We start from the raw sequence: 25,142 nt of genomic DNA on the forward strand, positions 1-25,142 counted from the left end.
TAAGAGTTTGTGTACTGTGCTTCAAATGCTTTGAAACGGTACTTGTATCAGTAAAGCAGTATACTTGCACTATTGGGCCCCTCCTCTCCCCCTTTTAAGATACAGGCATGTCACCCTTTGCATACATAGTATAAGCTGGCTTCTGTGCCTATAACGCTACACTTGTTGCAGTGTTTGTTATCCCTATGCTTCTAAAATGTTTCTATGGCTTTTTAAGCGCTCCCTTGCTTAGCTGACTGTAAACTATCCATTCTCATCATTCCTATGCAGATTTTCCTAACACTTAAAGGACCACTATCACAAAAAAAATAGTACAATTAAAAATGTATGTGTATAAAATGTACATTTCCAGAGTAAAACACATTCTAAATTACCCTTTCATACCTTGCGTTCACTTACAATGGGTAATAAAAAATCTGTCAGGTTTTGGGGGATTCTCATGGGATTATTCATTTTCAAAAGTGCTTACTAAAAATCAGTTGCTCAGTCCAAGTGCCAACACATCATGCAAGCAAGTAAGGAGGTCAGCTGGCCTCCTTTTATAGATGCTTTTTATGGAGTTCTGAAAAGAATAAAGCAAATATTTAAAATTTCCTATGAAGCGATGCACTAGTCCAAACCTGTCAGATATTTACTACCTACTTTAATTGACAGCAATATAGAAAAGTGATTTATAGTGCATTTTACTCTGAGAGAAAAGTACTTCTCATAAATATGTATTTTATATTTTACAATTGCCCATGATAGTGGTCCTTAAACTCTTTTCAGACCATGCCCTTCTTGTCCCTTTAGGACCAGATCCTTTCTTTTTTTAATGCAGCCTTTTAGTGATCACTGTGATTGGTTCACAGTGATCACCTGGTAAGGAGCCATGAAACTGGCTCCTTACCCATAGGAGGAAGCTCGGCTGTCACATGACAGCAGAATCTGCTTCAGTAGCAAGCAGCGATCACCTCACGATTACAATGCATCAGAGATAGAGAGCCGCAGATGCGGTATAGATTGTCACTTCTGCGGTCCTGAGGCCAGTTAAACAAGCACTGCTTCATTTAAGTCATTCCAGAGCTCTCGTTAGGTTCCCTTGCATGCGATTCATTTTTTTAATAGTGTGATGTCAGCGCAGGATCATTTTATCTCACTTACTGTAACTGCACTTCACACTGCAATAAATGTGTCCCACAATGTGAAAACCAACCTTACAATAATGTCTGGTGTGTATTGTATTTGCCCATAAAAAAACAAGCAAAGAGAAGTTCAGTTATACCAAGCAATAGAAATAACTCAATCATGCTGATGTGGCACGTGGATTTTGCTTGATGATGCCAACCATTCCTTCTAGCCTATGTGCTTCATGCATACTTTCATATTCTCAACACAAAAGCCCTAATTCAACTCACTTTTTCACCAAAGTCTTCTCTTAGGACAGTGGTCCTCAAACTAAGGCCCGCGGGCCGAATGTGGCCCCCTAAAGCTTTTTTATCGGCCCCCCACATACAAAATGTATTATAGATGTAGGCAGCTACATCTAAATATTGATGGTCTGCATATAGAATGTAACCAGAAAGCAGTAATTTGCTGGTTTCCAATCAAATTCCACATCAGGTGACACTACTGTCCAATTGGACTGCAGGTTGTCACCTGGGTATGCCTAAGGCTGCATTTCCAGTTGTGCGGTGCGAATTGCCGCGGTAAAAATTCGCATGCGGATGCGAATTTCGCATGCGGGTCTATGCGAATTCGCATGGATGACGATGTATGCGAATTTAACCATGGCAGTGCTGGTGTGCTTTTCCATTGTTTCTATGCCAATTCGCATGAAAATTCACATACCCAAACCTCATGCGAATTTTCTATTAAATACATTGCATGCGATTCGCATAGTGGTATGCGGTATGCGAATTCTGATGGCTCTGCCATGCAAATTTTTTCTGCACAGAAAAACGCGAAGGAATCCTGACAAGTGGAAACAGTCCCATTCACTTGTATTGCTATGCGAATTTGCATGCGAAAAACGCATGCGAATTCGCGATAGTGGAAATGAGCCCTTACTGTCTGGCTGGTGCACAAATACTTCTACATCATTTTATGTACACTCCGGCCCCCCAGCAGTCTGAAGTATGTTGACCCGGCCCTCGACCCAAACCGTTTGGGGACCCCTGTCTTAGGATATCATTTTTCAGCTTCTGTTTGAAATAACTTTTTAGCACTTTGTAATTAAAACAGTATTAATAGTAGGTTAAAAAGTTCTATCAAAATAATTCTGAGCGGTTTCTTGCTTGCTCGTGCCTTAAAAGGCATTGCATTGATAAGATGTAAAAACATTACCTAGGAGTAAACTTAGGAGAAAAATATACTAGTAATGTGATGCAAATTGTATGCGCCTTGGAAATCAGCAAATCAGATGCACAGTACTTATCCGTTAGCCGGGCGCATCCTTTAGGTGGCGACAAAACTCCACCAGAGTTACATCTTTCCCTACTATCCATGTCGGCCTGGAGGAGGAATAGTAATTAGCGCCACCTGCCGGATGCGCCCAGCTAACGGATAAGTACCAGATGCACTTCCTGCCCATTCTGATTAACCTAATACAAAATTGCATACAATTTGCATTCAAACCAGAAATGATTATCATTTAATTGGTCATCGATAATGCCCAGGTGTGTAGTTTAGTTCTATTTAATGGGGCAGTTTACACTAGTATTTAGGAGTAGAGTTTGTCTGGCTACACAGTTATCCAGTATTAGAGTTAGAATAGGCGTCCACAGTAATTCGTACCAAGAGTATGTTATATGCTTAAAGTGGTCTAACACCCAGCATTTCAACTTCGCTTTAAAAGATTGCTTACACCTTCTAAACTATTATGCCAGATTTTTTTTTTAGCAGAAATTCACTGAATGGATTAAACATGACATTTTAGTGCTGCATTTAGCTAGAAATCCTCCTCCTGCTTGCTTGTTTAGTTACAAATGTATCTATCTACAATGTAACAAACAAACACTGCTCTGAGAGAACAAAGAGGGCTTTTCAAAGGTAAAGGTCTATTTGTATTCCAAATAAAGATACATTTGTAACTAAAGATAAGAACGGATGCGGATTCCTAGTTAAATCCAACACTAAAATGTCATGTTTAACCCATTCAGTGAATTTCTGCTTAAAAAAAATCTGGCATAATAGTTTGTAAGCTGTAAGCAATCTTTTAAAGCAAAGTTGTAATGCTGGGTGTTAAGAAGTATAAAAGTATTTTAGCTTAAAGGGAGCCTGAAGAGAGAGATATGGAGGCTGCCATATTTATTTCCTTTTAAACAATACCAGTTGCTTGGCAGCCCTGCTGATCATTCTAGAATCAGTAGTGTCTGAATCACACACCTGAAACAAGCAGTGGCATGGCAATAGGGGATGAAGAGGTTACGCCCACACCAGGGTCCCTGGACCAGAGGGGCCTACTAGGGGCCCTCCTTCATCCATCTCATTAGCTTTGCATTGGTGCTATGCTGGTAATGAACACCTTTATATGCGATTTGAATAGTAGTAATCCTTAACTAACCGTTTCCTTACTCTGATTTCACCTCTGACACTGCAGCTGTCCTTGGTAGATTTTGGGACTGCATATCAATAAAGTGCTTAGGGCCCCATGTAAAAGTCAAACCGGGGCCCCAAGCTCTTCAGCTTAGCCACTGGAAACAAGCATGAGCTAATTTTGTCAGATTTTTGTCAGATACATCTGATCTGCAGGCTTGTCCAGGGTCTATGGCTAAAAGTATTAGAAGCAGAGGATCAGCAGTACTGCCGCCAGGTGACTGGCATGGTTTAAATTTAAATAAATATGTCAGCCTCCATATCAATCTCACTTTAGGTTACCATTAAATAATTTTTAGGCAATTTTTAGCGTTTAGGGTTTCTCCTGGTGTCAGACAACCTGCCTCAAGGCTAGTAAAATGCCCTAAAAATACTACTTCCCATACTAAGAAAACAGGGGTCACTTTTTAGCCATTATAAGATAATAATGATATCAATGACAGTGTTAATAAGGCTTAACAAATAGGGTCCTTTCACACTGAATCTATTGCTTTCTGTTGCAAAAGACTATATAATCCTATCCCAATACGATGCAATGATATTCTTACGGTATGTTCACATTGGGGGTGTTGCGACTTGTTCCATCAGATGATCAGAGGGAATGCACTGTTTATAGTGGCAGTAAAGAATACTTCCATTTTATAGCATGCTTTACTGTATGGTCGCACCACACATCTAATGGGCAGTAGGACTTTTCAGCGCTGCTGTGATGGTATTGCAATGGAACCTGCACAGTGTGGAAGGCTCCATAAATGTCTGCACTGCAATCAGCCTCTTTTCAGTCAATATGTCCGCATGTGTGTGCTTATATGTGTAAATGTATAAATGTGTGTGTGTTAGTCCATGGTGTCTGCAACAATCCATAGAGGTAATTCAGTCTTGTTAATGGTAATCTTTTTGTCTTTATTCCCTGTAAAGACGATGATGACGATGCAGATGACAATGATAACCTCTGGGCCACAGCTTCCACATTCATAGTGCTCTTCCTCCTTAGTCTCTTCTACAGCGCAACTGTCACTCTGTTTAAGGTGCGATTCACTGAATTTAAAGACATAATTAAGAAATAAAGTAAGTTGTGATGGATATTCAGAACAGATAGTTGTTTGTAACGGTGATCTGTTGGTGACTCTGGAAGGGCTGCTGCACACCTAAAAGCGCTAGCAGAATGGCAAACGCTAAGCGTTTTTGGAAGCGATTTTTCAGAGCGATTTCAGACATGGGCCTAGCGATTTTCTAGGTATGCCTAGCGATTTCTGAAGTGTTTTGGTGTGGCAATTTTTAATTTATTGTACAGTTTGAGCTGGAAGTGAGCAGCTTTTAAAAAAAAAACGCTTGGAAAATCGCTCTGTTCTAACATTTTTAGAGTGATTTTCCACTTTTATTTTTAGAGTGATTTTCCACTTTTCTTATACTTAACATTGATGCTGAATCGCCTCAGGAATGCTGCAGGACCCCCGTTTGCTTTTGGGAAAAAATCACATCGCTCTGGTGTGATCCATCCCATACAAATACATTAGCCAAGTGCTTTTCAAAAGCTTTTTAAAAGAGTTCAGAAGAAGCGCTCTTGGTGTATCTTTAGGCAATAGGATTAGGGATGGTCAAGAGAGATGCAAATAATTCTTAGTTGATGCAGGATTATGCACATTTTGTATGCAAATTTATGCAGCTTGAAAATGGCCCAATCAAATTTTAGCTCGGCAGGATTCCTTTGGTTCAATTTCAAGCTGCATAAATTTGCATACAAGATTTGCATTATACTGCAGTAACTCTAAATTATTTGGATTTCATTAACCACCCCTATCCCCATAGACATATTGGCCCTTTTTAAATTCACTTTTTCTCCTAAGTTTTCTCCTAGGTGACATTTTTTTAATAAAATACCCTTTAAGCCAACAGCAAGCAAGAAAATACACAGAATATTTTACCTGCTTTTTCAATTGCAGAGTGCTAAAAAATTAGATGAAAATGTATCTCCTAGAACAAAATGTTGGAGATAAAGTGAATTAAATAAGGGCCATATAGGACTGAATATGCTTTCAGCCATCTTCATTTATTAATCTTCAATTTCATTCGCTGGGATTAAACTTCAGTATAAATCAGGTTAAAAACATAGAAAGCTATCTACTGAAGTCAAATACAGAAACTCTAGTTTTGTTAAAGGAGTGTTATAAGTATATTGTATATTGATTTTTTTGCAGTGTTAGGGAGTCTTGCCCAAGTGCTCCTTACTGAATAGGTGCAGGCCTACTGAACAGGAAGAGCTGAGATTCAAACCCTGGTCTCCTGTGTCACAGGCAGAGCCCTTGACTGTTAGGGCCCATTTCCACTTGTGCAAATCTGCATGCATTTTCTGCATGCAGATTCACATAGACAATACAAGTGGATGGGACTGTTTCCACTAGTCAGGATTTCTGAGCGTTTTTCTGTGCAGAAAAAAATCTGCACGGCAGAGCCATCAGAATTCGCGTACCGCATACCACTATGCGATTCGCATACAATGTATTTAATAGGGAATTCCCATGCGGTTTTGGTATGCGAATTCGCATGCAAATTCACATGCAAATTCACATGGAATCATTGGAAAAGCACACAGGCACTGCCATGGTTAAATTTGCATACATCGTCATCCATGCGAAATTCGCAACTGCATGCAAATTTTTAGCGCGGCGATTCCCACCGCACAAGTGGAAACGGACCCTAACACTATCCAGCTACAAGATTAGAGACAGATTTTCTTCTGCTGATAACGTGCCATTATGGGCCACTCTATAACTTTCCCATAAGGTTCTGCTGTATAGGAAAATGCATAACACTATGGCTAATGGACTCTCCCATAATTCCTTGCAGGAGGGGAGACTGCATTACTTATTTCAGAAGGGGGGGCAGGGGGTGATGGAGGGCTCAGCTCACAGCTATCTAAGCAGGAGATAAACAATAGAAATGGCCTGAACAGTTGGCCGGTGAGCAGTATTCTGCGAACAAAGGCCTGTTCGCCATTCGTGTAGAACGTAGACATTGTTTTCACATTTTTCCTATAGACTTTAATGGAAGGTGAGCGGCCACCGACTTTAACGGTTAATAGCAAAGGCCCCTTACATGCTACAAACACAAATTTGGGATGTGGAAAGGGACAGTGGGTACAAAAGGAAAATCGTATTTAAAGTTTCAAAGGAAAAAAATTATACATTTAATAGCGGTAAATGACAGATAATGTAGCAAACCTAACGGCAGTGTAAATTTACATATATCAAAAGAAAGAGCAATGAGTTTCCTGATGGGGTTTCCAGGGGATCTGTTCGCAGTGTGTACGAACCCCTGGAAACCCCTCCAGAGCTTCAACGCTTTGGCCAGGGATCTATACAACCACAATTGGATGTATAAGATCCCTGGCATATTTTCCTATTTTTTTTAAATTTTGTTTATGTTCAGAGGGTGATACATTTTTTTAAAAACAAAGTGGAGTCCCCCTACCAAGCCTTTTTAACCCCTTGCACCCCATGCAGGCTGGGATAGCCAGAATGCAGAGCCCCGGTGATACATTGACAGAACCCTGTCTGTATGTGCTTATATATTTTTAACCCTGGGAAGAATTTGGTGAGATATTTGTTAATTACCAAAAAGTAGGCCAAGTTGGATGACCAAATGTTTTTTGCCAACAAATACCTTTGTTGCTTTTGTAGTGCATTGACATGCTAATAATATTTACATTTTCTTCTCATCACTACAGGTAAAATAATGCTGTTAGAAGATGAAGTTTACATTGTGTACCAGAAGAAGTTTCTTTCATGTGTACATGGGATATTTGGCAGACCTGTATATATCAGCCGCATAAATACTTCCAGCAATGAACATCGTACATAATATCATCTGTTAAAGATTGAGATGCTTTTCCTGATGATGTAAATTAAATATGCTGATGTGAATGAAATAAAGTTGTGTTATATTAACACAAGCATGGCCGTCTTATTCCTTTTTTTTCCTGCGCGACCACCGAAACAAAAAAATCTTACCGATTCAAAAGCGTATCTTAAAGGAAACCTTTTGAGAAAAAGTGCCCAATTGGGGTACTTATCTTAAAGAGAATCTGTATTGTTAAAATCGCACAAAAGTAAACATATCAGTGCGTTAGGGGACATCTCCTATTACCCTCTGTCACAATTTCGCAGCTCCCCGCCTCATTAAAAGTGGTTAAAAACAGTTTTAAAAAGTTTGTTTATAAACAAACAAAATGGCCACCAAAACAGGAAGTAGGTTGATGTACAGTATGTCCACACATAGAAAATACATCCATACACAAGCAGGCTGTATACAGCATTCCTTTTGAATCTCAAGAGATCATTTGTGTGTTTCTTTCCCCCTGCAGCTATCTTCCACTGAAGTGTCAGGCTGTTTCTTACTGCAGAGTGCAGACAGCTCTACCCGTCTGTAATTCCTCAGTATGTGAAAGCCCAGCCAGCTTAGAGGAGGATTTATCCAGCTTGTAAAAGATAAGAGAGAAGAGAGAAGCTGCTCTAATCTAAATAATACACAGGCAGTGTGCAGAGAGGGGCCTGGAGGGGGGAGATGCATCACAGAACCACAACACTGAAGAACTTGGCAGCCTTCCAGACACAGGCTGACAAGTCTGACAAGAGAGAGATACATTCATTTATTACAGAGATGGTGATAGTAGAACGTGCTCTTTAATAGAGGAAAACTGTTGGATCATCCAGAGGTTTACCCCGTCTTCCTCCGCCCAGCCATTCCAGCGCTGTCCCCTGCACAAAATGGTTTGCACCTGTGCAGTAGCACGGACTTGATCGGGCTAAGCTTATTTCACCGAAGCCCGAGTGAGTCCGTGCTTGGGCAGGAGACTGCACTGGATGGGCGAGGGAGATGGGGGCTGCATCTGGAGGATCCAGATCCCTCGTCCGAGGTAAGCATCTAACTTTTTCATTTTTTTAATTCACAGGTTTAAAATTTAATCATAGTAAAGAGAAATCTGTACGATAAAGTGTAAACACTCTCGTAGGGCTCTTACACACTGCACTGGTTGGAAGTTATCATTTTCCTGGCAATTGTTCTGCTAATTCATGTGGGAAATTTAGTGAGATGATGGTGTAAATTGCGAAAAAAATGTATATTTTTGCTGTACTAGTTGCTTTATTTCACTGATGCACTCCTGATCAAATTAATATATTTTTATTGTCAGCATTTCCTCTCCTTTGATTAAGTTCAGGACCTTTGGCTACAAATACAAATAAGATACAGTGGTGGGAAAAAGTATCGGCCTCCCACGCAAATGAATTACTACTGCATTCTTGTATTCTGCACAATTTCTGTTAATTAAAGCAGCAGGGACAGTCATACTATCTCAAGAAAAAAGACACATGTATAAGTCGATAAATACTTGTTCTACTTACATAATAGATGTATTGTGCTGTCCACGTTTTGATTTCAGTTAATTTTATATAGTAAATAAAGAAAAAACTGTTTCAGGCATTTCCCATTTTTACTGCTTCTGACTGAAGCCAATCCTGATGTAATTTCTTCCCTTCTTCCCTTAGGCCTCGTTCACATCTGTTGCGTTGAAAAATGTGTAAAAGGGCGTGTTAAAAAGGGCGTGTGCGCTCTTTAGGGCGCATTTCAGTGCATTGCGTTGCTCTTTTTTAAGCCCGTTTTTCTTATTGTAGCAGTTGTCAATAAAGCTTTGTTTTCATAAGTAAATGTATTTTTTTTCCAATTAGGGGTAAAAAATGCATGCGCTTCTACGCGCTTGTATGTGCTTCTATGCACTAAAAAAGCGCACCAATTCACTTGCATTGATGTGCGCTTTACAGCTCAACACACAGAAATGCATGCAACCTTACTTTTTTGTAACGCTGCTCAGCGCAGCCCATAGATGTGAACTAGGCACATTTAATTACATAGGAAAATCAATACCTTGCTAGACGCACAGGGCAATGCGCTGTGAAAAGTGCACAGAAACGTCCCTGATGTGAACAAGGCCTTACTCTTTTTTTTCTCTTAGAAACTGCACTGTCATATCTAGTTTGCTTTGAGCATGTGAGCACAGCAAAGTATAGCGTATTTCAGCAGCTTCTCCTTCCTCAGCCTGTCACACTGAACTGCCCTCAGCCAATCAGTGAAGAGCAGGAATGTGGGAGGGGAAATAACAAGCTTCCCTCTCATCTGCAATGTACCCAATAGAGCCAGGCTGACTGAGCTAAGATTTATTACAGCAGAAACTTTTATGATTATATTGGAGTGCTTGCAAGGCAGGGTTAGGTTGTAAATTACATAATAAACACAGAGCAGTGAGTAAATGGAATTTGATTTTATGGCTGACGATCCCATTTTAAACAAAATGTAATATTTCAAGCATGAAGCTTGTGCATACTCATAGTCAAATTTCAAGTGAAGCAACTGTCCGTAGCAGCCATTAGGTCCTACCAGGTATCCCCATTTTTGTGGCAATACAAAACTCCTGATTAACGGCAGTAACTGTATAAAAAGGTGCTCAGTTACATTACGGTTTTATAGCAGTTCTAATTAGTGGCTTTCTAGCTGCTCAGTAAATTGCAGCTGCTCAGATAAATTACAGCTTTACGGTTCTGTATTTAGCAGCTTTTAAAGGCTTTGGGTAAACTACTGTTTTAGAGCCTCTGTAGGTGCTGTAATCAGTGGCTATTGTAATCAGTGGCCTTGGGTAAATAGCGGCTTTATATTGGGGAATATTAGCATGATTACTGATATTCTATGGCATTTCCTGGCACCCATTTTACTTGCAAAATTAGAATAGCGCCTTTATCCGGTGCCCTTTTTATCGGTCGCTATTTTTAAACGTACATCCACCAGTAAATGTCACAAGCATTCTGATTCTGGTTCTTGCCAACTGCTTCACTTTTGCTCCATTTTTTGCACCTGATAAATCAGACCTTGTGAAACCTAAAACCATACTAAACCTTACAAATGACTCAGTCCTGTCTCAGACAGGAAGTGACTACATTGTGACCCTCACCCCTTTTTATCTCTTTCTTGCTCTCAGAAGCCATTTTCTGCTAGGAAAGTGTTTTATAGTTGGAATTTCTTATCAGTGAGGGTCACACTGTAGTCACTTCCTGTCAGGACTGTCAGGAGTCAGGACTGAGTCAGCCATTTACATACCTGATATTAAACTCGTTCAGGCAGCGAAAGAAAAAAAGGAACACAGCATAGTTATTAGTGTGCTAGGCACTGTACATACCCATGTCTATCTCATGTCACATGTCACTTCAGGTATCCTTTAATCTGGGTGCTTGTGTGCGACTTGTAATTTGGGTGCCACATAGACCACATTGTTGAATGCGGCTATAGTGGTGCCCAGTGCATAATTTGGGTGACGGAGATTAGCTATGAAATAGTTAAACTCCAGCTAATAGCTAATTGCTAAGGAGTAAAAAAGTATATATAAAAATGATTCTATTAATCACATATTAGAAAAACTGGCTGAACAAGGGATTTAAAGCAACCCTAAGGCTGCTTAAACATTAAGACGCTACAGGCGCACGTTGGTGCAGCCTGTAACGCTCTCCCAACGCACAGCAATGTAACACAAGTGGGCTGTTCACACTGCCCACGTTGCGTTACATGTAATGCTGCACGTTCTTCAGAAAGTGCAGCATACTACAGCGTTACAGCGGCTTAAGCCGCGTTAGACTGTCTGCATATGCTCAGTAATGTTGGGGAGGAGCGGAGAGCGGCCAGGCACATGGCTAATTAATATTCACTGCACGTTGTGACGTGCAGTGTTTACTTCCTGGAGCTGCCGCTCTGTGCGGCGATTGGCCGGCGGGACCACGTGATGCCACATGCGTCCAAGAGTACGCATCATGGCCTCACGGACGCCAGTGTGAGCTGCACAACGCGGCTCACTCTGACGTCCACAGCAGAGAGCACCAGGCCTTGCATTAGGGGCACGTTATGCGACCTTAACGTAGCACCTAACGCAACGTCTTGATGTGGAAGTAGCCTAAAGCAAAAAAAAAACTTATGGTATAATGAATTGTATGTGTAGTACGGATAACAAATAGAGCATTAGTAGCGGAAAAAAAAGTCTCATATTTTTCTCTTCAGTTATATAGCTTTTTTTTTATAACATTGCATCAGTCTGTCATATTTGCAGTTTAGAAACCACACTCTGTCTTTTAAGCCATAACACAAAGCAGAAATAATGATCCTTTGAACTGTCCTGCAGTAAAACGTTATCTGTAGCTGTCTTTCATTATTTCTTGGCTGCTTAAGTGCTTCAGAAAACAGGACTGTATTCGACCCAGTGAGTCGATGTGCTCTGGGAAGCTATTTTGCATAGATAACTGATTTTTTTAAATCTTCCTGTACTGGAAACAATGTGAGACTCCTTTCCTTGCTTCTAATGTTCTATTTCTTAGCTGAACTACACATTATCTCTTAAACTACATTGTTTTTAGTCATGCTATCTGAGGCTTTTACATATTCTTTGTAAGAGGAAGAAAAATGCTGGGCTCTGAGAAATATTTTGTTGAAGAGATTTTGTTTGTTCCATGGCATTCTATCTTTTATATTTCCTAATTTTAGGTATACTGTATATACTGACCCGCATATAAGCAGAGGTACCCACTTTTCCCTTAAAACTAGGAAAAAGTGTTTGACTCGCATATAAGCCCCCTCCCCAGTATAGCCCCGTTCACTGTATGAATACAGTATGACTGAAGATGAAGTGTCATTTACAAACCAGACTGGTGTGTATTAACTATGGTTAATAAAGAGAATCTGTACTCTACAATTCTTACAATAAAAAGCTTACCATTCTATTCATTATTTTCTCCTGGGCCCCTCTGTGCTGTTTCTGCCTCTTCCTGCTGCTGCAATCCTGGCTTGTAATTGCCATTTTTAGCCAGTGTTTACAAACAAAAGACATAGCAAGTGATAGGCTGAGAGTAGCTCAGAGTGTGAATCATACAGAGTGTGGAGGATGCCTGGAGAGGGTGTGTATAGCTTCTATCCAATCACAAGCAGCACAGCACAGCACATTCCAGCCTGACTGCCTCAGCCCAACAGAGCCGACAGAGGAGAGAAGATTCGATCATATAACAGAGATAATACAGCCACTGTGCAACAAGGAAAGGCTGCAGTTAGACAGAGCACATTAGAACAGGTATAGGAACTTATATAGGAATAGGATAGAATAGGATAGAAGAAATATGGATGAAAATTTTGTTACAGAGTCTCTTTAACTATACCAGGAGGGTATACATAATAAAAAATGGCCAATTACACACATATAAGTAAAAAAACAGGCAATTCTCCTATTGTCTCTCGCAGAAATAATAAGCAACGTATATTGGTAAGGTATATACATAAAGTGCAAATGCTGTGAAATAGGAGCAATAATATTGCATGTAATGTAAAATACTTTGCACAAGGTGATATTCAAGTAGAATGACATGGGGGTTTAAACCAATATAGATCAAGAAACCAACAACCCCCAAACTAAATAGTGCCAAGAGGGATGACTCTTACCAGAAATATACGCTGAGAAGAGCCACCAGGACCCCGGCTTTTTGCAGGGGCTGCTGTATGCGTCAGTGTATCTACTGACCTGTTCTGTGCCCCTGGATGCAGCAATGATATGCTGGCTGACACTGGTGCTGAGCAGGCTTGCGGGGGACAGAGGATCATATCGGTTCCTGGTGCCTGCCCTGAAGTGAATTGGATTGCCGGACGGGAGTGGATCTTGCAGGGGCAGCTGTAAAATGGATGCTTTCGCCATCCCTGTTGCAACATGCTTCCCTGCATGTTGGTTCAGATGGCCGGAAGAAAGCTCTTTTGACAGCGGAAGTTCAGATGGCCGGCGGGGTGTGCAGTACGTAGCGTGCAACATTGACGTCAGTGCCCTGTTTATCTGTGTGTCATTCCTAGAACGCCCTTTAGCGGAACTTTAGAGATGACGTGGGTGAAGAGGGCACTGACATCAACGCAGCCCGCCGGCCACCCGTACTTCCGCCATCAGATGCGCTCTCCTCTGGGCATACGAACAAACATACAGGAAAGAATGTTGTGCCAGGGCAGACGCCAGCATCTTATGTAAAGCAGCCCTGCAATATCCGCTTCCCTCCGGCCATCCGATCCGCTGTAGGACAGGAACCGATCTGATCCATTGTCCCCCGCAAGCCCGCTCAGCTCCAGTGTCAGCTGCCATATCAGTGCTGCACTCCGCACACATCCAGGGGCACAGAACAGGTCAGTAGATATACTGACACATACACATCAAATTGGTGACTCGCATAGAAGCCGACACCCCCACTTTAGGGCCACTTTTTTGGACCCAAAAAATGTGGCTTCTATGCGAGTATATACGGTATGTCCTTCCTAGTTCTTAAAGCAGGATTAAACTCTTACATAGCATTCAGTCCTATTTTTTATTACCCATATAGGTACCATATTTGCTTACAAGTATTATTATCCGTTTACTAATTACAAGTTCACAAAGTACAGTTCATCTGCTCTAAAAGCTGCCGTTGTAATTTATTGCATAGCTGCTGTATATATACATTTTAATGTATCCAGTGAGAATGTGTCTTCTCCTGAGTACACTTTCTGCTTGTATCCAGATGAAACACTGCTAGCAATGTGTACTAATAGTGGCTGATAGGAAAAAAACAAACACAATAATATAATTGCTTCCTCAACTTCAGCATCAGTGCTAAGCCTCCCACTAAAAAAGAAAGGGCTGTGTTTAACTGTTTGAATGCTGTTCTGCTTCCATTTTTTTCCTGGTAGTAGCTTTTATTAAGAATGTTGTAAAGAAGACATGCTGAGTTTCATACCCCTTTTAACTGATGGAATCATTTGATTAAGTGTATTTTACAGACAAATGGTAAATACATTAATTTGCAAATATTGTGTGTGGGGGGGGGGGGGGGGGAATTGAAATTTTTTTTTTTACATTTTAATAAAATCTAAATTTAAAGGGGAACTGAAGAGAGAGGTATATGGAGGCTGTCATGTTTATTTCCTTTTAAGCAATACCAGTTGCCTGGCAGCCCTGCTGGTCTATTTCATAGTTACATAGTTACATAGTTATTTTGGTTGAAAAAAGTCATACGTCCATCGAGTTCAACCAGTACAAAGTACAACTCCAGCCTGCTCCCTCACATATCCCTGTTGATCCAGAGGAAGGCGAAAAAACCCTTACAAGGCATGGTCCAATTAGCCCCAAAAGGGAAAAATTCCTTCCCGACTCCAGATGGCAATCAGATAAAATCCCTGGATCAACATCATTCTGCCTTACCTAGTAATTGTAGCCATGGATGTCATTCAACTCAAGGAAAGCATCTAAGCCCTCTTTAAATGCAGGTATAGAGTTTAGCATAACGACTTCCTGTGGCAATGCATTCCACATCTTAATCACTCTTACTGTAAAGAACCCTTTCCTAAATAAATGGCTAAAACGTTTTTCCTGCATGCGCAGATCATGTCCTCTAGTCCTTTGAGAAGGCCTAGGGACAAAAAGCTCATCCGCCAAGCTATTATATTGCCCTCTGATGTATTTATACATGTTAATTAGATCTCCTCTAAGGCGTCTTTTCTCTAGACTAAATAAACCCAGTTTATCTAACGTTTCTTGGTAAGTGAGACCTTCCATCCCACGTATCAATTTTGTAGCTCGTCTCTGCACCTGCTCTAAAACTGCAATATCTTTTTTGTAATGTGGTGCCCAGAACTGAATTCCATATTCCAGATGTGGCCTTACTAGAGAGTTAACCTCCCTGGCGGTTAATTTTTTTTGCCAAATTGGCAAAAATCCTTTTTTTTAATTTTTTTTTTTTGTTTCATGTAAAGCTACCAGAGTGGTAGCTACATGAAACACCACTAGAGGGCGCATGTGTCCCTCTAGTGCGATCGTCGCCGGCATCAATAGCAAACAGGGGAACGCGTATATAACGCGTTCCCCTGTTTGGCTTCTGGCGACGATCGGGATGACGTCAGCCGACGTCCTGACGTCAGGCACACCCGATCCAGCCCATAGCGCTGCCCGGAACTCATTGGTCCGGGCAGCGCAGGGCTCTGGCGGGGGGGGCCCTCTTTCGCCGCTGCGTGCGGCCGATCGCCGCAGAGCGGCAGCGATCAAGCTGTGCGCGCGGCTAGCAAAGTGCTGGCTGCGCGAACAGCACTTTGAATGGGGCAAATCGCCCCAGTAGAGCCGGAGAAATCCTCCTGCACGGCATAGCCCGAGCTCAGCTCGGGCTTACCGCCAGGGAGGTTAAACAGGGGCAATATTATGCTCGCATCTCGAGTTTTTATTTCCCTTTTAATGCATCCCAAAATTTTGTTCGCTTTAGCTGCAGCGGCTTGGCATTGAGTACGATTATTTAACTTGTTGTCGATGAGTACTCCTAAGTCCTTCTCCAAGTTTGATGTCCCCAACTGTCTCCCATTTATTTTGTATGGTGCTAGACCATTGGTACGACCAAAATGCATGACTTTACATTTTTTAACATTGAATTTCATCTGCCATTTATGTGCCCATATAGCCATCCTATCCAGATCCTGTTGCAATATGACACTATCTTCCTGAGAGTTGATGATTCTGCACAATTTTGTATCATCTGCAAAAATGGCAACATTGCTCACTACTGCATCCACTAGGTCATTAATAAATAAATTGAAGAGCACTGGACCCAGTACAGACCCCTGTGGTACCCCACTGCTAACAGTCTCCCATTTTGAGTACGATCCATTGACCACAACTCTTTGTTTTCTGTCCATTAGCCAGTTCCCTATCCAAGCACACAGACTCTTCCCCAGTCCTTGCATCCCCAACTTTTGCACCAGACTTTTGTGGGGAACAGTGTTGAAGGCCTTAGCAAAGGTCTTAGCATTTCTCTGCAGTAGTATCTGAATTAAACCAGAAACAAGCATGCAGCTAGTCTTGTCAGATCTGACTTTAAAGTCTGAACCACTGAAACACCTGATCTGCTGTATGCTTGTTCAGGGGCTATGGCTAATAGTATTAGAGGCAGAGGATCAGCAGGGCTGTCAGGCAACTGGTATTGCTTAAAAGGAAATAAACATGACAGCCTCCATACACCTCTCTCTTCAGTTCCCCTTTAAGCAACAAAGCCATCGCCTCCAGAACATTTTCAACTCTTTATCTTCTCATACAAACTGATACTGTCAGAATGGGTGTGGAGCTTCGCTACCTGAACAATACCATCCCACATGGTCCAAGACATCAGTGAGTGCTCTGCAAGAGTTTGAAATTCTACTCTTCTCTTGTAAAGCACCCTTGTCCGATATCAAGGACAAAAACCACATCTCTACCTCTGTTGGTCTGAAGCAGGTGGGGGTAACTACTCCTCCTCATGTGGCACTATGTCCCGTAGGACTTAGCACTGCAGAAGTTAAAAACAGCATTTTATAAGGTGGTATTTCTGGTTAATAAGGTGGTTTATCTTGGAGGCCATTATTATTGTTTAAAAAGAGTGCTTACAAGGAGGTAGTAGCACTGTAGGACTGCCTTCTCTTGCAAAATACACTCTATGTCACCCAAGAACCATGTGGGCTTATATTGTTGGTATGGTAGAGCCACTTGCCTGCTGCTTCAGCTGTTCTAACCAAAGCGGGAAAACAAGGGCCTTGGAGCCCTTTAGGAAAAAACAACGACACCGTAGGCTCCTATTATAGAAGCCGCGAATAGCAGCAAAGAAAGGAAATTTGGGCGCATGGCAGCAGCTGCTATCAAGCACCTTCGGGTGCCCCAATGTACCTTCTTTGCCGCAAATTGCGGCTTTTGTAATGGCCGTGATATGCGGTAATCAAGGTAAATGTTGGTGCCTGGGGATGGGACTAGCTTGTCTAGGTGTTCCTAAGTTCCTAAGTTAGTAGCACTAGTACTATGTGTAGTTATGTTTACAAGGCACATTTTCCTGCGATTTATCTACCTGACCATGTGTGCAAAATGCCCCAAAGGATTTTATGTGGGAGAAGTACGACGTGATCGCATGAACCACCACAGGTTCACTATTAACAGCCAAAAAAAAAAAGAATAATAAAAAATATACTGATCTGCCATTACCCACACACTTTTGTTTACGTGGATACAGTTTAAGTGATTTTCTCAATCCTGTATTAATGGGTGGCTTCAAATCCCATAGAGACTAACATAAGAAACAAAATTTATACATTGGTTCATTCTGTAGAATGCCACAATTCTTTTTATTTTCCATTTTTTGTTTCATATGCTGGTAAGATGGTGTTTAATGCCACTATTCATTTTATTTCATGTACTGGGAAGATGGTTTTAAATGCAACAATTCTATTAAAGTGGACCTGAACTCTTACACAGGCCAGAAGGAAAATGTAGAGAAATGTCCCCTGTATGTATTTAGAGAGTTTAGCCTGTTTCATTGCCCCTTATTTGTGTTTAATCACAAGTTGTAATTTGATCCTCCCGTGTCACATGACTGCCTATGGCAGATAAGCAGATAAGCCCATTTGAAAGCACAGATTGTAAACAATATGTCTGCTTCCATGAAGTAGAAACTGTGCATATTTATTTTAGGATTTGTATCAGCTGTAACAAAAAAATGTTTTTTTGTTTAAAGAGCATATAAGCCGAGGTACCCACTTTTCCCTTAAAACTAGGAAAAAGTGTTTGACTCGCATATAAGCCCCCTCCCCAGTATAGCCCCGTTCACTGTATGAATACAGTCCGACTTAAGATGAAGTGTCATTTACAAACCAGACTTGTGTGTATTAACTATGGTTAATAAAAAGAATCTGTACTCTAAAATTTTTACAGCAAAAAGAATACCATTCTATTGATTATGTTCTCCTGGGCCCCTCTGTGCTGTTTCTGCCACTCTATGCTGCAATCCTGGCTTGTAATTAACAGTTTTAGGCAGTGTTTACAAACAAACTAACCAGCTTGTGATAGGCTCACATAAGCAGAGTGTGTGAGTCATACAGAGCCTGCAGGGGGCCTGCAGAGAGTGTGTATCGCTTCTATCCAATCACAAGCAGCCCTGAGTAAAACCTTATGATATAATGAATTGTATGTGTAGTACGGATAAATAATAGAACATTAGTAGGAAAGAAAAGAGTCTAATTTTTCTTTTCAGCTCTATAGCTTTTTTCTATAACATTCCATCATTCTCTAATATTTTCAGTTTACAAATTACACTCTGTATTTTAAATGACGAAACAGAGCAGAGCTAATGACAGAACAGAGCAGAGCTAATGATCCTTTGAACTTCCTGGCAACAAAAAGTTTAAACAAACAAGAAACAGTGAGACATAGGTTGAGATAAGTGCTTCAAAAAACAGCACTATAGCTGACCCAAGTGGGTCGGAGAGCTCAGAGAAGTTCTTTTGCATAGATAACAACTGAAGTTTCTTAAAGGCTGCCATACACTGGTCGATTGCCACCAGATCGACCAACACATAGATCCATCTCTGATCGAATCTGATCAGAGAGAGATCTAATGGCTTCCCATACACTGCACACAGATTTTTGAATCAGCATGAAATCGATTCACTACCTGTGGAGCTGCTCGCTGCCCCCATTTGGTCTCCTGCTGGCCGCAGCAATACATTAACTGTTCCGCCGGCGCAAGTCCTTGGGTCTGTGCTGTCCCTTTCTCTGGCTGGCCTTCTTCTCCATCTTCTCTTCACTTCCTGTCCCATCCTATCAGAAAGGGAAGTTCAAACAGTATAGCGCCCTCTACCGTTTGAACTTCCACTCATCACAGGATGGGACAGGAAGTGAAGAGAAGTTGGAGAAGAAGGCCAGACAGCGAAAGGGATAGCACGGACCCGGGGACTCACACCGACGGAACAGGTGAGATTTTAATTGCTGTGTTGGTCGTCGCCGAATCGAACGCCACGCTCCTGGCCCGCCGGTGATCGTGCAAAATTTTCCGCCTGGACAGATCGACAGTATCGATCGATTTTGAATGGTAATCTCGGTCGATGAGTCAGCATTTGCATTATCGAATTGCGAATCTGCTGTATATCAGCGGGAAATTGAGTTAGTGTATGGGCACCTTAAAGAAAACCCGAGATGGGTTTGAAAAATGCTATTAGGACACAGAGGCTGGTTCTGCATACTATCACCAGTCTCTGTGTCTGTACTGTGCCCCCCCTGCGCTCTGCTGTCCCCCGTAAAAAGCGCCGTGCTAGCAACATGCAACTTGTCGCTAGCAGGCTGTTTACCTTTGTGCTGCATGTCACCGCTTCTCCCCCGCCTCCTCTATATCGCGGCTCCCCACCTGCATCCCTTCCCTCCCCACCTCTGTAAGCTTATTGGAGGGAAGGGACGCAGGTGGGGAGCAGCGCTATAGAGGAGGCGGGGGAGCGGCGGTGACAGGCAGCACAAAGGTAAACAGCCTACTAGCGACAAGCTGCATGTCGCTAGCTTGGCGTTTTTGTTCAGGGGAACAGCAGAGCGCAGAGGGAGCCTGGAGGGCACAGTACAGACACAGAGGCTGGTGATAGTGTACAGAACCAGCCTCTGTGTCCTAAAAGCATTCTTCAAACCCACCTCGGGTTCTCTTTAACTCTTCCTGTACTGGAAAAAATATGAGACATATCTGTGCTACTAATGTTTTATTTCTTAGCTGTACTACACATACAATGCATTATTTCATAAGTTTATTTTCACTTCAGATTACCTCAGACTATACTGAGTGTCACATAATTTCCTTCTTACATCAGATGATGTTTGGATGAACATTTCCAGCAAAATGTTAACTCCCTCCAGATCGCCAAACGGCGATCGGCGTTTGGAGGACCGCCTGGCGCTGAAAGGCATCAAGTCCTGGGCGGGGTTTTGCAGGAGATCACGCGCGCAAATGCGCAGGCACCTCTGCTCCGTCATCAGTCTACCAGTGGCAATCGCCGCTAGGAGACTATTAGACTGTGAAACTGATGTCTATTTACATTGTACAGCGCTGCAATCTACCGCAGCGCTGTATTGAGGACAGCCGTGTCACTCGGCTGTCCCCTGGAGAGGCTCAGAGAGCTATCAGCACTCATAGGCTATACAAAAGAAGTGACACCGAGAGCCCAATATAGTGTCATATGTACTGTTAAATGGATGATGATAAAAGTGTATATTATTTATTATTTATTAGATTTATATAGCGCCAACATATTACGCAGCACTGTACAATAAATAGGATTACAGACAATGATAACAGGGGTGACAGAACAATACAGGTAACAGACCATAGATACAACAATACAGGTCATAGCAATAAGATACACAAACAGTATAAATAAATACTCACAAACCAGGGTTACCTCCAGGCAACCACTGTATAGGCAGGTGAGGAGATTAACCTGTCCCCACTCAGGATTAATAAGTCGCTCTCTGTAGGTAGGAACAATGAGGGTATACCCCTCACCAGAGGGGTGGATACATGTATTGCGTTATAAATAAGAGGCGCCAGAAGTATAAAATAGGCTAAAATGGTTAAAATGCTTGGAAGGCAGTGGTGGACTTACCTCCTATAAGCAGACACAAAAACTGTCAATTTCAACAGACATAAATTTATTGGCACACTCCACAAAAATGCTGCAACGCATTTCACAGGTATAGTCCTGCTTCTTCAGGCAATAAAAATAGGGGAGCACACAACTATATATAGGTCAGGGATGCACCAGGCGCCTCTGTCGACCTCTACAGCTGTGTTGTACAAATCACAAAGGCAAGAACACCTGACCCACCTGCTCATATGTGATACACCAGCCTGCTGGAATTCTACTTTGCCTGTATGTGATCAAAGATATGTTATTTTTGTGGTAGAGCTCACCAATGGTGGAACAGCCTCACAGCAAGCCTTCTTTACTTGAAATTAATAGCTCTTGATTGGATTTGGGCAATGACATCAAAAGATGCAGCCCTGCATTAGCAGCTATAATATTTTGCACCATGTCACACTATTGGTAAAGTTTGTGGCAATGCTATTATGAGAGAAGAACCATTACCTAGTAGGAACAATGTTTGCTCATATGTTTGTAAATGCATGGTCACAGAAGAGACCATAGGAGTGTCTGGGAGGCAATTTTGGCCTAGTAGCATGCAACTGAGGAAGTGGCCAAAGGCCCATGTAGGGGGTTTCCCCAAAGTTGAATCAGGTCTAAGATCAACAACAGTCGTAAAGTGTTTTTCTTCCATAGGACTCAAAGCGCATAAGTAAGACTAGACTCTCAGACTAGTAAGTTATTGAGGTGATTTGACTGAGTGTAATAGAGAGTTCCAAAAGGTAGGATCAGCAAGACAGAAATCTTTGGGTTTTATGATCTGAGGTTGTGGGAGGTGTGGCACATTTATACAATTCCTTTAGGTATCCATGCCTGAATTATTACAATAAACAACAAAAGATTAGCGCAGTAATGAGATAATTGCCACTGTGAGGTAAGGGCCGGCTCCTGACCCAAAAGTATGAGAATAAAAAGCAATGTTACCTCAGCGCAAGAAAGGGTTCATACAGGATACTCTGGAAACGTAGCACTTGCCGCTGATTAGCATACAAAGGAAACTACAGTATCTTCTCCTGTAGATACAGCACATGGACAAGGGCAGACATGCGCTGTGTGCAGACAAACTGGAAACTTGTTATAACTTGCTGTAATCCAGAAATCCCTGCTGCTCCGATAGTGGCAGCGCTGCAGTCTCCAGCTGAACGGCCAAACTCCCGTCCTCCGGTCACGTGGTCTCCCACACTTCCTCCTTCCGTTGGCTCTGTGTTCCAGGGCGGTTACGATGTAACTCATCCACTGGAACTGGCTTACAGCGCTTCCTGGCAGTGCACACTGCTGGGTAACAAGAACCACACTGAGGGAGTTCACTTACAAGATGAATACTTGGTTTATTGCATATCGCTACAACAGTAGCCTAAACATCCCAACCCGGGTTTCGCCAAAAGCCTTCATCGGGGGGGATGATGAAGGCTTTTGCCGAAACCCGGGTCGGGATGTGGAGGCTACTGTTGTAGCGATATGCAATAAACCAAATATTCATCTTGTAAGTGAACTACATCAGTGTGGTTCTTGTTACCCAGCAGTGTGCACTGCCAGGAAGCGCTGTAAGCCACTTCCAGTTACATGATCATATTCTGGCCATGGCTAGAACAGTATGCTCACTGCCAGGGCAGCTTTCAGTGCACTTTTGTGCTTTCCATGGTACCGACTTATCAGTTCATTTCTACCTAGAAGTTCAGCACTAAGCTACTGGACAGCTCCATGCAGAAATGTCCTCAAGTACATAAACTGCTGGTGCAATAGCTTGTTTCAAAGCACAACATATAACTGCTAGTGCTAAATATGTTGAATGAACGGTAATGAAATGGCAAGATACTGTCTATAACAAAAAACGATATTTACACTTGTATTAAGCATAGGAATACAGTTGTAGATATTACAGGTATTTTATTGCAACTATACCTAACTGTACTCTCACACAGAACTCTCCCTATATCTATTCCTAACCCTTAGACCCCCCCCCCCTTCCCTGGTGGTAATAAACATAGTTTGATTAATTGTATATATTACCAATATTGTTCTGGAACTACCTAATCCTATTCTCACACAGAACCCTCCCTGTACCTATCCCTAAAGCCTAAAACCCCCCAGGTGGTGCCTAACCCTAGCCACCCCCTGGTGGTGCCTAACCCTAACAACCCCCTGGTGGTGCCTAACCCTAACCACCCCCCTGGTGGTGCCTAACCCTAACCATCCCCACTGCACAAACCCCCTTACACACATAAAAACAATTATATATTTAATACCAAAAAATACTTCACTACAAATAACATAAATAGAATAATTTATACATTTGTAATAGAATGAATAGCCTTACAATCACATCATTAAAAATTGGCGTGAGCAGTGCGGCAGCCCCAGGACCGCTCCACGCCGATTGGTGTGAACGGCTGGGAATGGGCTGTTCAGCAGCAATCGCTGCTCAAAGACTGTTAGACGGTGAAACCGCCATCTAATAACTGTGTACAATGCCGCTGTGATCTAAGGCAGTGCTGATCTAGGGACAGCCATGTGACACGGCTGTCCTCCTGGGAGACATAATAGTGATTGGCTGTCATAGGCTGAAGCCTATGACAGCTGACCATGAGGATTGGCTGGCGGGGGGAGGGCGGGCGAAGAAAAAAAATGCTTAAAAAACTGGCACATTTATTAATAAAATAATCAAATAAATATTTACAAAAAAAAAAAAATTGGAGGAGCGATCAGACCCCACCAACAGAGAGCTCTGTTGGTGGGGAGAAAAGGGGGGATCACTTGTGTGCTGAGTTGTCGGGCCCTGCAGTGAGCCCTTAAAGCTGCAGTGGTCTATTTAATAAAAAATGGCCTGGTCACTTGGGGGGGTTTAACACCGCGGTACTTAAGTGGTTAACACCAAAAGCAATATATTTGTAATACAAAAAGCTTGAAAATGATATTTAAGCATTAAACTTATGAATACAAATTTTAAAACAATAAAATACATAAAAGCGAAAATTTACGTATTACACTTCTGAAAGCGAAATTTAAAAACGATAAAATAAGTTAAACGGAAAGTGAAAATGAATTTGTAAACGATATTTGTCATAAACCTTATTCTGTAAACAAAAGGATTTGTTATCACTACTTCTGCAACCACTATTTCTTGGGCGCCCTAGTTTCTTCTCTGGCGCCCAATAGCCGATATTTTGCATTGCAGCCTATGGTGTGCCCTTTTTGTCCATTAACCATATGCGCCCTTTTTTTCTTCCCTACCCCATAGCTGTGAGGTCCCACAGCATCCTCTGGGATCCCTCTGTTTGATCAGTGGCCGAACCTTTAGCGTGCTACTTTGCCAGGAGTCATGTGAAACTGCACATGCGTGGCCCGTCCATGCGCCTGTCTCGCTCGTGTGCCTGCCACCTTTTTTTTTTAAATATCCTTGGTAGTAGTACGCAGAGCTCTAAAGTGGGGGTTTGACCTGAGAAGAACCATGACAGCCAGGCTCCAGGAAAGTGAAAAACACCAGGAGAAATCCTGCCATTACCGGACCTCCAAGTCACATGGCTTTGAATTAAACACTGTAAAAGGCAATATTTTATGGCATTTGTTCTGTTAAAGGTCTATTAATTACCATATTTTCCACCATATATAAGACACACTTTTTCTTCCCCAAAATAGGGAGAAAAAGTCCCTATGTCGTGTACGGCAAAGGCAGGGAATCCCCAACTTACAAACGCCCGCCAATGCAAACCGCCGACCTGCCGCCACTTCAGGGATTACCTGCCTGTGCCTGCTTTTTGCTCTAGTAAGTGGCTTTAACTGATCCCGTCATCAGTTCAAGCCGCCCACTAGAGCGAGAAGTGCAGGGGAGACTGAAGTCTGCAATCCTGGGAGCTTGGAGCTGGAGGAAGCCCCCGGTAAGTACCACTTATCTTAGCATTTTCCGCCTGATGACTCCTTTAAAGTTGCAATGCATCTGCTCAGTGAGTTACCATAACGTAAGATTTTTCAACGCGACGTTAACGTCGCACTGTGGACGTGCACTCTGCAACGTGACACTG

The 25,142-nt window shown here is 42.2% G+C and overlaps 2 protein-coding genes and 1 gene segment (V, D, J or C); all 3 read left to right on the forward strand.

The window, feature by feature from the left end:
- The window catches only part of LOC137521936 (immunoglobulin mu heavy chain-like), a 956,922-nt gene that overhangs the window by 706,827 nt on the left and 224,953 nt on the right, over nt 1–25,142 (forward strand). The gene's annotated exons all lie outside the window — the stretch shown is intronic.
- Nucleotides 1–25,142, forward strand: part of LOC137521952 (Ig alpha chain C region-like) — a 328,184-nt gene that overhangs the window by 26,572 nt on the left and 276,470 nt on the right.
- Nucleotides 1–25,142, forward strand: part of LOC137561934 (uncharacterized) — a 101,593-nt gene that overhangs the window by 18,505 nt on the left and 57,946 nt on the right. The window contains exons 6-7 of the mRNA XM_068273283.1: nt 4,495–4,604; nt 24,917–24,998. Coding sequence (XP_068129384.1) covers nt 4,495–4,604; nt 24,917–24,998 — 192 coding nt within the window. The remainder of the gene's footprint in view (nt 1–4,494; nt 4,605–24,916; nt 24,999–25,142) is intronic.

This window comes from Hyperolius riggenbachi, chromosome 1, assembly GCF_040937935.1.
Source record: "Hyperolius riggenbachi isolate aHypRig1 chromosome 1, aHypRig1.pri, whole genome shotgun sequence".
In the NCBI taxonomy this organism is placed as follows: Eukaryota; Metazoa; Chordata; class Amphibia; order Anura; family Hyperoliidae; genus Hyperolius; species Hyperolius riggenbachi.